At 44.7% G+C, this 17,006-nt stretch overlaps 1 protein-coding gene across 6 annotated transcripts in view; it reads right to left on the bottom strand.

Annotated features, from left to right (window-relative positions):
* The window catches only part of Cacnb4 (calcium voltage-gated channel auxiliary subunit beta 4), a 253,882-nt gene that overhangs the window by 31,062 nt on the left and 205,814 nt on the right, over nt 1-17,006 (bottom strand). For 4 of the 6 annotated variants that reach the window (XM_051167106.1, XM_051167107.1, XM_051167108.1 and 1 more), the window contains 4 exons: nt 10,370-10,489; nt 7,524-7,646; nt 3,273-3,403; nt 818-894 (listed from right to left, as the gene is read on the bottom strand). In XM_051167106.1, the coding sequence (XP_051023063.1) occupies nt 818-894; nt 3,273-3,403; nt 7,524-7,646; nt 10,370-10,489 (451 nt within the window). Of the gene's footprint in view, nt 1-817; nt 895-3,272; nt 3,406-7,523; nt 7,647-10,369; nt 10,490-17,006 lie in introns of those variants that run through there. The other 2 variants (XM_051167111.1, XM_051167110.1) reach the window with 2 other exon arrangements.

Genomic DNA, 17,006 nt, shown 5'->3' with positions numbered 1-17,006 from the left:
AACACACAGAAAGTAGAACCTATTCCACAACCGATGAAGATGGCTTTGCTGCCATCCAAGCAGCGGGTCCTGTCTACATAGGGCTACCTACAGGGATAGGTTGGTTCCCAGGCCTGGAGGTCAGAACGAATCCTCATGAGGACCAAGGCCCCAGAATCAATCTGGCATTGACACATGTCACAGAGCGTTGCCCTGCCACTTGAACAGGTGACGTTGGATGCTCTGATATAGCCTTACTTCCTGGACAAAATGAAATTGGCTTACAGGTGTCAGAGGATGTGATGGACAAAAACTTCTTAGAGAAATATCTTCATAATTTCCAAAGACACACAGAGTCTTTATTGAGATACCCTGTCTCTTCACTGCATTAATTCTAGAGCTCACCTGGAATTGTCTGATGTCTAAACATAAACACAAGGATATCTTGGCTGCAGCTAGGCTACAACCCTTCCAGGATATACAACCTGGTCCCCCAACATGCTAAAGCTTCTCTGAGAGTCCATGAGTTTTTACCTCTATTGACCTCACAAACTTAAAGTATATTGACTTCTTGAGTAGAGTAAAAAACTTGAGGTTGGCTTCTATAGGGAGAGTTACTGGCTATAGAGGGTAAATGAGGTTTTTTTTTTTTTTTCTTTAGAATTATACCGATGACCTGAATTTTTATACCATTAGTACTCTTCAAATCAAATAGCATTTCAAATGAGCAAGGAAATCCTAAAGAAAAGAAGCTTTAAATGTTAAACAAAGCTTTGATTTCCAAAGCAGTAAGAGTGTTTGCATTTGTGTTCCAGTATTTAGTAGCTAGATCCCTCACCTGTTGTTGTGGGAGTTGCTCGAAATGTTCCTGACACCATTTCTCCCAGGCTGGAGGAAGAGTTTCCACTCGATTTCCTAGAACATGGAAAAGGAACTTGAAACTCACTCCCCAGGTCCCTTGAAAACAGACACTGAGAATCCAAGGCATTCTTTGACCTTCTGAATAATTGACAAGACACCAAGTCCTGTTAGAAGAGCTTCAAGAATCTTCTCAAATGCTTTCTCCGACCTCATTTCTCAGAGAAAGGAGAAAACTAACTGAGAGCTAGAAATACTTCACAAATTCTCTTTACCAATTACTTGTACAAAAACTGAGCAGAAAGACCCCTGGTAAGGATGCTCTTTGGAGCCTTGTGTTGACCAGAGGCCATGTACCAGAGTGCTGAGCAGAGGCCAGCAGTTCAGAATAAGCAAGAAGATTGGGAGAACATCTTAAAAGTGCAGGTGGTGGTGGGGGGGCACAGTAGCACACAGAACTCTGGGAGGCATAGGTAGATGGATCTCTGTGAGTTCGAGGCCAGCCTGGTCTACAAAGTGAACCCAGAATAGCCAAGGCTACACAAAGAAATCATGTCTCAAAACAACAACAACAACAACAAACCAAACAAAACCAAAAAAATGGTCAAGGTGGGGGGGGGCTACAGGGGGGCAGTCCATGAACTGTCTTGCCATCAGTGCTAATGGGGCTATCAATAGTATTTCAGTGATGAACAGTTCTGCTACTTACTGGCAGACTGGTGGGACACACTGCAGTACATCTCTGAGTACTAGTTTTCTCTAGCTGTGGACATAGGAGTCACCTATACCTTATGTAGAGGAGTGTGACCAGTGTATAAATAGCAGTAACAAAGGAGGGAAACAGTGAGTCACATCCTAGTAGGAAATAATCAAGGCTAAACAAGAGAAATAGGTAAACACATTCTGTCTCTGAGAGCAGTTAAGTGTAATAGAAATAATGAAGTTGGAAGGAGATACAGGGAAGAATTACGGGGAAGGGCCCAGAGTGGGTACAACTTAAAACATGATGGGGAAAGAAGAAGTCACTGGAATAGAGCAACAAGGCCCTGAAAGAGATGAAATGAGATGCTAACAGCAAAGGGAAGGGAGGGGTCCCAGAAGGAGGAGGCACACGCAAAGGCCTGGGAAGGGCCTAGTGTTCCTGGTATGCCTAGAAGGTACGCCTAGTGTTCCTAGTACACATAGAGGATGAGATGCTCAGAGCAAAGGGAACCAGAGGATTAATAATAAAACATTTTTTACAAATTATTCATTAGAAGGGTGGCTACCTGTACTTCTGTGATCTTCCATTACTCTGGAAAGGCTTTCATCAGGATAAAAAAAAAAAAAAAAAAAAAAAAAAAAAAAAAAAGCAAAGGAAGCCTTAAATAACACAAGTTTTTTGTTTTTTGTTTTTTAATTGGAAAAAAAAAATCTAACTGAAAAGAGAGATTGAGTCAAAGGGAAGACCGCTTCGGCCAGACACAGTGATGCAGCTTTGTGCTTCTGGCACTAGGGTGTGGGGCTCAGGTAGAAGAGTGGCCTCACTAAAGACAAGCCTGGACAAGCGAGCCTTGAGCAAGATTGTCTCAAGACAATGCCAGCAGTAGCAGAACCTGCTCTGTTCGAAGGCTTTTAAAGAACTCTAACACATATGAAATCAGGGCTTCACAGAGAACAGCAGCACAGTGCAGCTAGGACTTCTCTCAAGTGGTGCTCACACTCCTGGGGCCTGCCACTAGCACTCTGAAGATGGGTTTGCTGTTTCCTTTGACCACTAGAGGCTGGTCCATTGCAGCTTCCTAGTGCCATCAGCACAGTGTAAGCAGACAAAGATGGCGCAAGAAGGCAGGTAGAGGAAGGGATCCCCTGGACTGTCCACACACCATCACTTTCTGAGCCCACTGGACAGAGTCTTTCTCAGGAGGCCAAGCGAAATCTCAACTCTTGGTCATGTCAGCTGCCACCTGAACTGTCCTGAGAAATGAGGGCTCGTGTGACTCTCAGAGGAGAAAATGGGGTTTGGAGATGAGTTTACTGAGCCCACAACAGGTGCTTCCACTGTGGGAATCATGTGGATTTCTGAGATGTTGGGGTTCAGAACACAGTGGAAATAGTTAAACCTGAAACCTTCGTTTCCTCCTCAAGAATAACCTGGGTGTACCTAAGTGTCCCTTTGCTTTAAAAAACAGGTTTTCATTAGGGCGAAGGCAAACTGAGTCTTAAAGAACACAAGTTCCTGAAATAAATAATCCAACTGAGAACAAAGATTGAGTCAAAAGAACGAACTGCTTCTGCAAGTTTTTAATAAGAAACTTGACAATATTAACCAAAAAAGAAGCAAGGAAAGAGGAAGGGAAGGAAGGAAGGGGGAGGGGGTGAAGGAGGGAGGGAGGGAGAGAAGGAGAGAGGGAGGGAGGGGAAAAGACTAGCTTGTGAAGAAGATGGGATGTTACCCGCCATGAAAACGGCCTCTTTTCTGTTCCTGTTGAATGCGTATGTTCTCCAACCTCAGCGGACTTGGGATGAAGCCAATCTCACAGCCCTCTTTCACCAGCCTTCCTATCCACCAATCATTGTTATATTTCTGGAATGCAGAGAGGAAAGCTGCTATCAATAGTAATTCAGTTGTCTTCACATTTCAGTAGTTAATGCCAAGGAAGTGGAGGGTTAGAATGTTGTTCGTCTGGTATGCTGTGCCTCATTGTGCGTACAGTACATAGAGACTGCCAACACCATCCTTTTTTGTATTTTGTAGGAAATGCTCTCAGTGCACAACTAAAGGGGCATGCTTCAGGGCTTTATTTGTAAAGGCTCAAATGATAAATATGGTCTCTACTACCACTCACGGGATCTGCGGTCCTACTGTGAAAATAGTCACAAAGCCTTAAGGGTGTGACTTGTTTTGAGGTAAGTTGCTTTATGGCCCAGGCAGCGGCCCATTAGAACCTTGTGCACTCTTATCTGCCAGCTGGTATCAATAGCAGATTCTACCCCCTGGATTCACTGGGCTCTTGCAAGACGGCCTACTTAATGCTCAAAGCAAAGATGCCATCGGACACGATTTGTATCAACGTAAACAGAACTACGGAAGACAAGCTAGGTGCATGTTGGGTGGAAAACATGATGGATGGCCATTCATTAACAGCTTGCAGGTGAAAATTATGTGATACTCTTGACTGTCTAACTGTCGGTCAAATGCAGGACTTCGAATTAAGGCACGGCTCATTGTTTGAAGAGAAGGCCGAATGTTACAACTCAGAGAGAATGGCATGTTTGTATGTATAATCTGGAAATAATCTCTAAATGATCTGAGCCTGACAGGAGCGCCAAGATTTCTTCCTAAATAATGGTGTACAAAATTAGGACACAAGTCCACAAAAGGCTCTAGTGGATGTGGGGTAAGAGTCTGTCAGCATGGTCTTACTCAAGGTGCCAGCAAGAGTACAGGGGCAAGTATTGATTTACTGAGCCCAGGGCAGACAGAAGCTTAGTCTAAGCCATGTGTCTCAAGGGAATGTTTCTACTGGTAATTTCCAGAAAATCGATAGAAATTATATTGTTTACCTTCCAGGAATGTGTACCAAAGTGTCTTGATAGTCTTTATCAGTGTTGAGTTAAAAAAAAAAAAAAAAAAAAAAACACCTCATTTCTTTTGATTTTATGTGGTGTGTGTATGTGAGTGTGTGAGTGTGTGAGTGTGTGTGTGTGTGTGTGTGTGTGTGTGTGTGTGTTTCAACAAATACCAACTCTAGGACTAGTTGCTTAGCTCAGGGGAAAGTGGAATGCACGTATCTCCGACACTGACATTGTGATAAGAATGAAAGGTTCACTGAATCATCACAGTGTGAAATTCTGCGTAACTTGAATAATTCTAAGTAACAGTCTCATAATGAAATGAAAGTGAGATGGCAGGCGTTGGCCCTTCCTGCTCAGAGCCCCTGCCTAAGCCAGGCTTCGGGTGCCGAAAGGGGCATGAGTTGCTGTGCTGGACAATCTGCGTCTTAGTTTCCTGTCCTTAATTCAGGATAACACACCTGAAATAATAGGCCTGTTTATTCTGTAATTTAAAAAAGGTACGTGGACTCTTTTGAAATCTTCAGTGCATAGGTCTGGTGTTTACATTTTACTGTGTCAGGGACAACACAGACCATGAGTCAGAGCTTCCCGGGGCTTAAGTTATTTCCTGAAATTAAGACAGTCCACCGGGATACTAATTTGTTAAAGTGGTACCCAAGTGACCTGAAAGGGCTGCCTGTTATGGAACGTCCCAAAATGGTTTCCTGTGTAGTTCTAGGAAACAGCGAAAGAACACTGCACCTCTGACTCAAAGTGGGTGAAAGTTCTCTGGTCCCCGAGGAACAAGGCACTGTGGAGAGCCATGAGCTCAAGGCTCTCTCTGGCTTTGGAACGGGCACTGTTGTGGCTTGTCTTGACCTTTAAGCCTTTACATTATTGAGAAAACAAGACGGTGTTCAAGAGATGGCAGAACAGAAGCATGTGCATCTGTGTTGCTGATGTCCCAGAAGTTGAGCCAGCTTTCTGGGAGGCCCTTTAGCACTGTTCCAGTCTTTTCCGTTTTGATTTCCCTAAAGTGATTAGCAAGTTCTCTTTCTAAGATTTTTTTTTTTTAATCTGAGCTGCAAGATTTGAAAACAGTGGCTCTGGTCCACATACAATTACCAGCTCAGTAACCACAAAAGGAAAAGGAGCTGCCAGGTGGAAGGCAAATCCCTTCATCAACAGGTCGTAACCCAAAATGCTACCAGAAAGACATCAAAGTACTGTCGAGCAGTTTGGAGGTGCCACACACAAAGTGTCTACATGGAGATGCAAACACAGTTACCTTCACTTGGCCAGTACAGAGTGTGTACATGTTTCAAAATGCCACACTCCAGAAAACTTTAAAGAGCTGGAAGTGTTAACTATTCTGATTTCATTGTGACCTGTAACAGGTAATACATATCGAATGATCACATAAAGATGTCCAATTAAAATAAGTGTTAATAAAAGCTAGAATACTAGTACAGTACAGAAAGCAGTAAAATACTGCAAGGCTGGAATGTCAGTATCATATGCTTGGGAGAATGTTCCTCACCCTTAAAGTTTGCTTCACCTTGGAAATGATGAGTGCTGGCTACCCATGAACGCAGCTTAGTTGCTTTTGGTGAAAATAATAAGACAGATTCAATCGCTCAGATGCTGAGGCAGCTCAAGCCCCAGCCCCAGCCCCAGCCCTAGCCTCAATGTGCTCAAAACATAAACTCATGGCCATGCCCATCGCTGCAACATCCGGGCCCCTTTCTGCCTTCTCTGTTTCAAAAGCTGGAACTAGAGGCTGATGGTACTTCCTGTAATTCAGAGAAAGCTACAAAAGCTGACCAACATCCTTTACTCCCACCCACCCCACCCCACCCCCGGCTTTTTCTACTACATGTAGTAGAGTGAGCCCCCCCCCCGAATTCCTTCTGTCTGTTTCTTAGCCCTCCATCTAAGCTGCCCAGCCACTGCTTAGTCTCTGCAGCCCTATGCCATCTTCTCTTTCCCATCACAGCTCCCACTGCCACATACAAGGCTGGTCGCATCTCTGATTTATTCCAAATTCCTTTCCAGCCTACTGTCTGGCAACAAAAACCAGTTTTCTTGCCCTGGCTCAAGATATTGTTTTTAAAAATGTGGCTCTTAGGGCTGGGGATTACAGCTCAGCAACGGTATTTGCCTGATGCCTGTGCAGCCCTGAATTCAGTGCAGCCAAAAGAAAAGCTTTCTCCTGAATCGCTGACATGGCCTCGTCTCTGCTTCGCTTCTACTGCTGCTCTCTGGCCATGCTTCCAGCTGTCCCTTCCCTGGTGCCACTCTCTACCCAGTTCTGACTCTTCCTCCGTACTGAGGTCTCCTTCTCTTTCAATGAACTGCCAGGACGTCAGTCCAGTTTTTCCTTTATGGTAGAATCTGTCGTTCCACACAGAAGTCATGAGTACTATTTCACCCTGCACCCAGCTTCAGAGTGCCTTGCCCATAGCATCTGTGATCCTTATGTCATCCTCTGATGCTCAGCACAGCAACTGACGGACAGCAAAACTGCACTGCACCTAGGCTGCACCCAAACTCACGCTATTTTCTTATTCTACTTTTCTACATATGAAGCCCCAAGTCTTTTGTACACTGCGCAACCCTCAAGCAGCGTGTTTCCTTCTTAGCATTAACAATTCACTTCAGGGTCTATAATGCTATTATCCCTCTGTACAAAGTCCCTCTTGGATACTGCTATGCTACCAAATTCATGCTTCCATAGATCCATAATCTATATCTATAGATCTATAATCCCCCACTAGACCCTGGGCTTGGTTCTCAACACACACACACACACACACACACACACACACACACACACACACACACACATACACACACACACACACGGAGCAAGAGAGAGTGAGAAAGAACGTGTGTGTGGTGCAAAATTCAAAATCCACTCTTTCGTTTCAAATGTTGAGTGTCCTCTGGCATTGAAAGCATGTGGGAATACAGGTGATGATCTCAGCTACTAAATCTCAGTGAGCGGAAAAGGATGGAGAGATCTGGATGAGGCTCCACACTGGCCTCTCTCTCTCTCCTTGGGTTTCCTCTCCTGTGCACTTGGCTCAGCCCATTTCCCAGCTATAGCCCTTTGTCAGGCAAAGGAGTGCAGTATGTCCTACATTTACCTCTTTAATGTGAAGAAAGTCCTTGGCGTCAAAGGAAATGGCTGTGCTGGGAACGGGCACATCCTCGTCCAGGGCACCACAGTAGCTCACGTTCGTTTTCACAGCAAAAGCTACAGGTTTGGACTGGAGACAGAAGTGCAGAATGAGGAGCGGGGGAGAGGGGAGGAGAGAGAAGCATTTTTCATATGGAGACATGTCATAGGATGAATGATGGTTCCAGGCAATGAGGAAATCACTTTCCAAAGAGGGATCTCCGCTGGGTTTTATAGTTGCGGGCCACATCCAGAAATCCTCAGCGATGACTCCGGGAATGACTCATTCCGCTCAGCCTAGCTGTTTCTTTCTGTGGTACTTTCCAACATCCTCAATAAAGAGCTAGCCCCTGAAGAATTGGGGAGGGATGCACGAGGTGGGGGGGGGGGCGGGAGGCGGGGAGGTATACAACCAGCTTTGCTCTCCACTGCTACAAACCATTTACTTTAAATGGTAACAGATACTCTCCCAACTGTGGGATACAGGACATGTATACTGGGGTGAGGGGAGCGCTAGGAAGACAGCTCAGTTCATGAAGTCCTTGCTGCCCAAGAATGCAGAACTGAATTCAGATGCCCAGCGTCTGTGACCGAAGTAGGGTACAGGGGCATGCATCTTTAATCCCAGTGCTTGGGAGGCAGGGACAGAAGGATCCCTGGGACTTATTGGCTGACCAGCCAGTCTAGCCAAATGGTGAACTCCAGGTTCAGGAAGACACCTGTCTCAAATACTAAGGTGGAGGGTGATTAGGAAAACACATTAACCTCTGACCTCCACACTCATGCACACAAGCATGGTAATGCACACTAATGGGTACACACACACACACACACACACACACACACACACACACACACACACGGACAGGTCTACACAAAGAAGAAAAACATATACTAGGAAATGTACACTGGGTGTTAAAAACTTGAGGCGGGGGTGGAAGACAAGGATTTTTGAAAGAGCCTCAGATCTGAAAACCTGAGCTCTTTTGTAGATAAACATCTTGTCATGCCAGGGAAAAAGGGGGTGGGCAGTGTGAATTAAACCTAACTAATAGGCTCTTCACCGGTTATCTTCTTCCTAGCTTCTAACAGTTGGTTTTAAACCTTTATATAAACTCCTGCTGGCAAAGTGCTCCTGAGCAGGTGCAGCCTGTAGGGGCTGAGCCAGCCACAAGCCTAGGCTATGGTCCTGTCACCACCGTTTAGGTGACCACACAGTTATGAAACAGATGGTAAAGGACATTTTCAAAACAAGAACTAGCCACAAGGTCTCCAGGCTTCTGGGCAGCTTTGCTATAGGTTTATTTGTCTGCATTGGGAACTATCAACAGTTGAGGTAGGACCCAAATGAAAACTTCTTTTGTTCCCTCCTGGCACTATGCAGACGCCCTGCTATCAGAGAGCACAGAGAAAGCCCTGTGCTGTGCTGTTGATACCTCATTTATCTGTATTATTCTTCTCTTGCTCCGATCTCTAAAATTTTGTCGTAAGTTAGAAAAAGAAGAAAATTAACTTTATTTAGGCTTGAATCTAGAATTCAGAAAGGTGCCTGCCTCAGGAGTTGGCTGTGGAAGCAGGCAGAGAGGCTAGCCATGAACTCCATCTTGTATGTTGTTATTGCGCATAAAAATTAATTTGCCAAAAGGGTTGGTGCTTTAAAAAAAAAATAAGCTAGAAAGACATAGGTGGGGTGGGAGAATTCTAGTAATCTTTCTGGTCTTAAAACTCAACCATGCAATTGGCTTCTTGCTGCACCCTGAGTGTCTTCTGAAAGAAGACAATCTGAAGTCAACGTTGGCTGGCAATGGCTTCTGCCACTCATCTTTGCTGCTCTTGCTTGAGTTGCTCAAAGTTCTTAACCAGGTCTGATGGTGCAAGTTGGTAGCCTAGCTTTTAAGCCCATAAGTCCAAGACCAGAGTGGGCAATGTGGTGGACCCATTCTTAGACAAAAAAGCAAACAAACTAATGTCCTGAAGTTTATACTGAATTTGAGGTGGGAATCTGAAATCTAGGAACCAAGAATAGAGGAAGTGGAGTCCAACAATGCCTGCTTGATGTACAGCAAAAGCTGGGTAGATGGGGAGCAGTCATGAACAGAAGACTCGAGCTACGGGCTCAGAAGGCTCTCTACCAACACTGAGTGATGCTAGGTTGGGGAATGGCCAATAATTACCACTAAACCAAACAGAAAAAAAAAAAAAAAAAAAAAAGGCAAAAGGTACACAGGAAATGGGACCCTGGGAATACCACTAACTTCTGTGAGGGGACATACAACAGAGAACCTTGCAATCTGAAGCCTTATCAGGATGGCTGGAAAATGAACAGTCCAGACAGTCACCATGCTGGCTAATTTTACATCAACTTGATATAAGCCAGAGTCGTTTGAAAAAAGGGGGATGTCAACTACAAACATGCTCCTACCAAATTAGCCTCCAGACAAGCCTGTGGAGCATTTTTCTGATTAACGATTGACATCGAAGCGCTCAGCCCACTGTGGGCAGTCTCACCCCTAGGTAGTTGGTCCTTGATGGTATCAGAAAGTAGGCTAAGCAAGGCATGGAGAGCAAGCCGATAAGCAGAGTTTCTCCATAGCCACCACTTCAGTTCCTGCCTCCAGGTTCCTGCCCTGCATGAGTTCCTGCTCTGACTTCCCTCGGTGATGCAGTGTGAGCGGACAGTTGTAAACTTATAAACCCTTTTCTCTCCGAGTTGCTACTAGTCAGTGTTTTATCAGGAACCCCAAGACAGGAATGCTGAGCACAGATGCCAAGGGACATACCAAGTTTTCAATAAAAGAAAAGGAAGAAAGTCACCTTCGCTCTCTCAAGCTGGATGGCCGCTTGCTGTTCTCTCTCTTGCCGAATCGCTTCCCGGTCCTCTTCCAGAGAGACATCGGAGTCCGATGGCCTGCTTGTATAGGAATCTGCCGAACCCTGAGGAAAGCACACAGAAGGCTTAAGTGAGGTGAAGTGTAGTTTCTTATGTTCCCACTGCCGTGGCAGAACCCTGGGTGAGTTCCCTTCATTGGCATAGAATTTGATGTGCTCACACTGCCTTCCTAACAGATACAATCAAGCATCTGTGATGTGTGGAAGGTAGCAATGCTGTAAAGGGAAATATTTTGACTAGATTAGGAGTAGAAGGGAAACTGCAATGAAAAGGGCATGGTATTCAGCACCTATTCTCCTTTGGTGCTATCTATATATTAAGCTGCTAACTGTTCATGAACTGACATGGTCTTCCACTCTCTCTCAAACATACTATACATGTAAGTGACAAGGGAACCTCAGGCTGTTATAAGGACTAGATTCTAACCCATCTGTTGGTATCATCCATTTGTCTAGATTTCAACAAAGCCAAGCAGCATGCTACGTTGGTAAAACAATGTTCTAGTTTCAACATCAATGCCACCTATAGTCTTCCATCATCAAAACCTCAAATATTGTTTACAGTGAAGACCGAACGAATGCCTTGAGAATGGAAACAGGGGTCTCCACAACTGAAGTCCATGCCGCAGAGGGCAGTACTACCCAGCCTGAGTGACATCCCCAAAGGACCAGAGAATGCCCAGTGCCACTCAATGCTCATGCTAGAAGGACACATAAAAACTAAAGGATCTTATTTCTAAAATTATCTACCTCACCCTACAAAACCAAACCAAACCAACTTAAACCCAAAACCCCAACAACAACAACAACAACACTGCCACCGCCACCACCACACACAATACATAATCCAACACTGAAGGCTTGTCTTTAGCTTCTAAAGGAACAGAAACCCACCATTTCCTTGAGCTGGCATTAGAAGCTGGTATTTCCATAGTGACGACACTTGCCCCACAGAGGTACTGAGAGAAGTGGTTATTCATTTGGCACGTCTGATAAAACATACTCTGACAGTTTTGAAAAACATAAATCTAGCCACACAGTGGTGAATTTGCTATCTACTGCACACATGCAAAAACAAAATAAAATAAAGGCAAGAGTTCGGCTAGTGGCCTTAGTCCTCCTCAGGTGGCTGAGGCCCGCCTACGCTACATAGTGCATTCAAGGCCAGCTTGAGTAACTCTAATAAAACCTGGTCTCAAAATAAAAAGTAAAATAAAGAGCTGGGGTTAGAGCTCAGTAGCAAAGTGTTTGCCTAACATGTGTAAGGCCCTGGGTTCTATTCTCAGTGGGAGGGAGGGAAGAAGGGAAGGAGGGAGAGAGAGAGAAGAGAGAGAGAGAGAGAGAGAGAGAGGGAGAGAGAGAGAGAGAGAGAGAGAGAGAGAGAGAGAGAGAGAGAGAGAGAGAACTCATTAGTTTAAGAAATGACAAATTGGGTAGGTGAGATGGTTCAATGGATATGGCACTTGCTACCAAGCCTGACAACCTGAGTTGGAGCCCCAGAAGCCACAGGGAAGAGGAGAGAAGAGACTCCACCACGCTGCCCTCTGACCTCTAAACGCATGCAGTGGTATGAGCCCTGCCCACAGAACAAATAGACAAAATACTCTGGTTTGTTTTTTAAGAAAGAAATGGCAAACAGATGAGCACTAGTCCTCTGGGATGTTTTCCAAAACCTAGAGACAGCTATTTGAGTTTGCTGCCTGCCTTCGGGGCAGCTTGCTTCTCAGCAGAAGGCATTATTTCAGCGCTCCAGGAAATCCTAGCAGGCATGTATTTCCTGGCATCTGAGAAATACCCGACTTGGAGCCAGAGGTTCTTTCAGCGAGCCTACTGCCTCTGCATTGCACTTCCCAGCCCTCAGATTGCTGGGGTCTAGTCTCCTCCTGTGGAAAAGGACATGTTAACTATTGCAGAGTATAAAATGCAGAAAGACGCAGTGGGTAGCCGATCCTCACCCAGTGCTAGATATCACGAGGGTATGGGGCTAGATGACTAAAACCGTTCCTTTACTAGACTGGGCAGGCTTGAAGCCCACACTTAGCTGTACTTAATATTAAAATGCTACGTGACCTGCCACAGTGAAAACAGAATAAATTAGCTTTCCTGTTTCCATTTACTAGTGTTTGCTCAGGCCTACGTTGGCTTAAAAAAAAAAGAATTGCTATAATAAATTTTCAACTCACATACATGTAAAATAGCTTGTGTGAGAAATAACCGTTTTTCTTATTGTATTTATTCTGTAGCAAATGTGCTATGATGAATGCAATGTGTCCAAATCCATGTGCTTACACAGTACTTTTCAGAGTACCCTTCATAGAGGACGTGCATTTGTTAACCAAAATATAATAAAATTCCTCAGTGAAAATCTACAGGGAAAAAAAATATGGAGCCACAAAAGGGATAGAAAGCCAGATGACTTTCAGCCATTGTCTAAAAAGGGGGCTACATCAAAATCCGTCAAAAAAAAAAAAAAAAAGGAGATCTTTCGGAACACATCTTCCCAAATTTAGGCATACCTTCACGAAATCCAGACTCAGAGAAAGAGGAAAACACTTATAAAATAAGTGAAGACAGTTTGCAGTTAGCCTTAGCCAATCCTTTGCTGGAATAGAGCTGTGGTGGGGCCCTCCTAAGGTGTGTGTTGCACGGGCTGCTCTAAATAGATGAACCACAAAGTGCCTAGAAAGCATAGCCTCGAAGGAGGTGCCCTCTGTGCTTATGTGCTGGCGAAGGCCAGTGCCTGTAGGTCCCAGCATAGGACTGCCTACCAGAGCAGAGGGGAAGACAACCAATTCCTTCTCATCACCAGGAGATGTTTCTGTCCTGAAGCTACCTTAATGACACTCTAGTCCTGGCATTCAGTCATTTCTGAGCATAAAAAAGTTAACTCAAGGACTCCTGTCCACATTTCCAAATGTGAACAAGAATGTGAACATTCCAGAATGAGTGAGTGAGCTCTACATTGCCAGATGCGTGGCCATGTCTGTTTCCACCTATGTTGTTGAGAGCGCTGTTAAGCCTGAGAGCGCCCCATACCCACTGCCGTAACCACTGTTTCGGCACCACGGTCATTCTGGATTTAGTCCAGTGCCACATTTTGGACAGGAGAAGTACCATGGCTGTCTCCCAAAGCTGGGGAGTCGGGAAAAAGTCCACACCAAAAGCCTAGATTTGGCTGAAGGGCATGCTCAATTGGCTGGGTACTGATTTGGCTTCTTTTTTATTATTAAAATTTAAAATTTTATGTAAGCCGGTTGAAAGAGAGTATAAACATGTCTTAGGGAGGGAGGGAAGGAGGAGGGGGGAAAGAAGGAAGAAAGGGTGGGAGGGAAGGGAAGGAGGGGGGAGAGAGCGAGCGAAGGAGGAGCCAATCTGCATGTTTATGAATGAAGAGAGCAAAGGGCAAGGCAGCTACCAGGAGGCCAGGAGGAGATGCCTAGGCTGGCCAAGCTTTAAAAAAAGAAAAGAAAAGAAAAGAAAAAGAATTAGCAGGGAGCTACAGGAGACTCAGTCAGAATGGGAGGGTAGGAAGTGGGGTACCCAGAGGTCAGACTAACTATTTAAATAAGAAAAGCAGCAAAAAAGGAAATAGCAGTAGTTACAGCAGGGCAGAGCTGGAAACGCACACTTGATTAACCCTGCCACATGGTGGCCCCCACCTCTAATTCCACCACATAGAAGGCTGAGGCAGAACAGCTGGCGGATTGAAGCCAGTCTGAACTACATAGCAAGTTCCAGGCTGGTTTGATTTACACTATGAGAGTCCCCCCTCTCCCTGAAATCCCCCCCAAAAATCATTTTATAAAAATGGGTGCGACATGATATATGCAATTTTTCAAGTGATCTAAAATGGGGCTACATGCCAAATGAGCTACTCTACATGTGTAAATGGGTTGAAAAATGATTGCCTTAACTCTTTCCTTTTTTAAAAAATATTTATTTATTATATATATATATAATGTTCTGCCCGCATACCAGAGCAAGAAGGGGACACCAGATCTCATTATAGATGGTTGTGAGCCACCATGTGGTTGCTGAGAATTGAACTCAGGACCTTTGGAAGAGTAGCCAGTGCTCTGAACCTCTGAGCCATCTCTCTAGCCCCTAACTCTTTCCTTTTTAAAGCTGACTTACCAGCACTGGTAAATGGAGAGAGGAAAGCTAATTTGTTGTCCTACTTTGTGGCAGGTGTTGTAAAGTTTCAAGAAGCGTGGAAGTGACTAGTCCCTCCAAGGCTTCGAAGCAGGCACCACTGTAGGCTTCACCTAAGAGCAGTGACTCTCAAGCTGAGGGTCACGACCCATTTGGGGGCTCAAAAGACCTTATCATGGTGGGGTGGGGAGAGTCACATATCAGATATCCTGCATATCAGATATTTATATTATGATTCGTAACCGTAGCAAAATTAGTTATGAAGTAGCAACAAAATGATTTTATGATTGGAGGCGCCACCACCTGAGGAACCGTGTTAAAGGGTCGCAGCGTTAGGAAGGGTGAGAAACACTCACTTCCTTAGAGCTTCCAGGGAACCAACTAGAACAACTGCAGACTTGGAGTGTCCAATGAGGAGAGTGTGTGCATGCATGTGTGCGTGTGTGTGTGCATGTGTGTGTGTGAGTGTGTGTGTGAGTGTGTGTGTGAGTGTGCATGTGTTTAAAGCATCGTAAAAGCTTCCATCTTAACCAAGCACTGTAGTGAGTATCTGTAATCCCAATGTCACGGGAGGCTGAGGCAGGAGGATCACACCAGCCTAGTAGCCATCACCTAGCTTAGGCAACAAAGCAAGACCCCCCACCTCTGAGCAAATGAATAGTAAATGAAGAAATAAAGTCACATCTTCACAAACATTAGTGGAAAGAAACAAGCCTTTCTATTTCCACTAAGACCAAATTCTCTTCGTGTTCGATATTGTAAGAAATATTCTGACCTCACCCTTCTTGAAAACCTTTCTGAGTGCAACATCGGATAGAAACACTGGGGAATTATTTCATAGAATGTATGAGGACTGATCTATGCAGTTTATAAGATGATCTAAAATAGGGACACAGGTCAAATGAGCGTTTTTGCATGTTTAAGTGTTGTCCCCAGGGAGGCTGGGGGAGGGAGGAGGGAGGGGAGGAGTGATGGTAGTCTAAGAGCAGAAGGGCTTCACAGAGAGGGTATGCAGTGTAGGCAGTTGAGCTGCCACCGGTACCAGAGTGCTGAGTTTAAGTCATCCTGGTTTTTTGGCTGTGGCTTTGGCAAGCTGCCGGAAGCTTCTGAATCCATTTCCTTCCTTTGCAACAGGGATAATCACACACAAGCCAGAGCTTCCTGGTGTTTGATTTGAGATGGAAGATCTTATTTTTATCATCATGGGGGGTGGGGGAAAATAATTCAGGAAGTGGAAACAGTTCATCTTTGACCCCTTCAATTTAAGATCTGGCAACTTTCCAACAGTACATTTTTGGTTGTTCCAGAGTTCTAGGATATATTATTTCTTCCACTACCTCCTCCTCGTCGTCCTCCTCCTCCCTTCTCCCTTGCTCATCTTTCACTTTTTCAATAGCTTTAGGGACTGGGGAGGATCTCTGTACATAAACTCTTTGTCATTCAAGCAGGAGGACCTGAGTTCGAATCCTCAGAAGCAACATAAACAGCTGGGTTGAGCAGCTCACACTTGCTGCCAGGGCGTAGGGACAGGAGCATCCCCAAAGCTCATTCTAGCTCAATGGCTAGGCTGGCCAGCCATTCTATGCACTGGTGAGCTTGAGGTTCACTGAGAGGACCTGTCTTTAAAAAAATAATAATAATGTGAGAGTCATAAGAGACACAACAACTACCTCTGGCTTTCATGGCTATGTGCACCTCATACATACCTTTGAACAGCACACACATGAACATACAAAATAAAAAAAGAACTTGCACACCATAAAATCATACATTTTAAACCCTTTAAAACCATTGCTCCTCTCTCTCTCTCTCTCTCTCTCTCTCTCTCTCTCTCTCTCTCTCTCTCTCTCTCTCTCTCTCTCTGTGTGTGTGTGTGAGATGTGGGGGTGGGGTACACACAGGCATGGCACATTGTGGAAGTTAAGGACAATTTTGTGGAGTTGCTTCTTTTCTTCCACCTTTACATGGGTTCTAGGGATGGAACTCAGGCTGTTGGACTTACAAGTGTTTAACCGGATGAGTCATCTGACCAGCCCCAAATCACCACATTCCAATGGCATAATGAACTTGCAAGTCATTTTTCACCATACTCTAATATTAGAACATTTCTACCACTTCAAAAGAAGCCCGTGCCCATTTTTCAGGCTCTTTCCATTCCATCTCTAGGCACAGAAGCTCACTTACTTATTAATCCTTCAAAAGTGAAATTACGTTTCCCTTTATGGGCAATTTTAGTACTTAGCTATAGGTAACATATATCATATTAAAGCAAGGAGAAGGGATCATCTACAAATGCTTGGCTATAAAACACAATGACAGCAGAATGGAGTCTTGCTATCGTTGTCTTTAGGCCTTCACAGTTCTTCAATCCTCATTACCCAGTAACCAGTCCAGCTGTCCACTCATGGAT

Source organism: Acomys russatus, chromosome 24 (assembly GCF_903995435.1).
Source record: "Acomys russatus chromosome 24, mAcoRus1.1, whole genome shotgun sequence".
Classification (NCBI taxonomy): Eukaryota; Metazoa; Chordata; class Mammalia; order Rodentia; family Muridae; genus Acomys; species Acomys russatus.
Note: the sequence above shows the minus strand (reverse complement) of the source record. Positions and strands in the feature narration are given on the sequence as shown.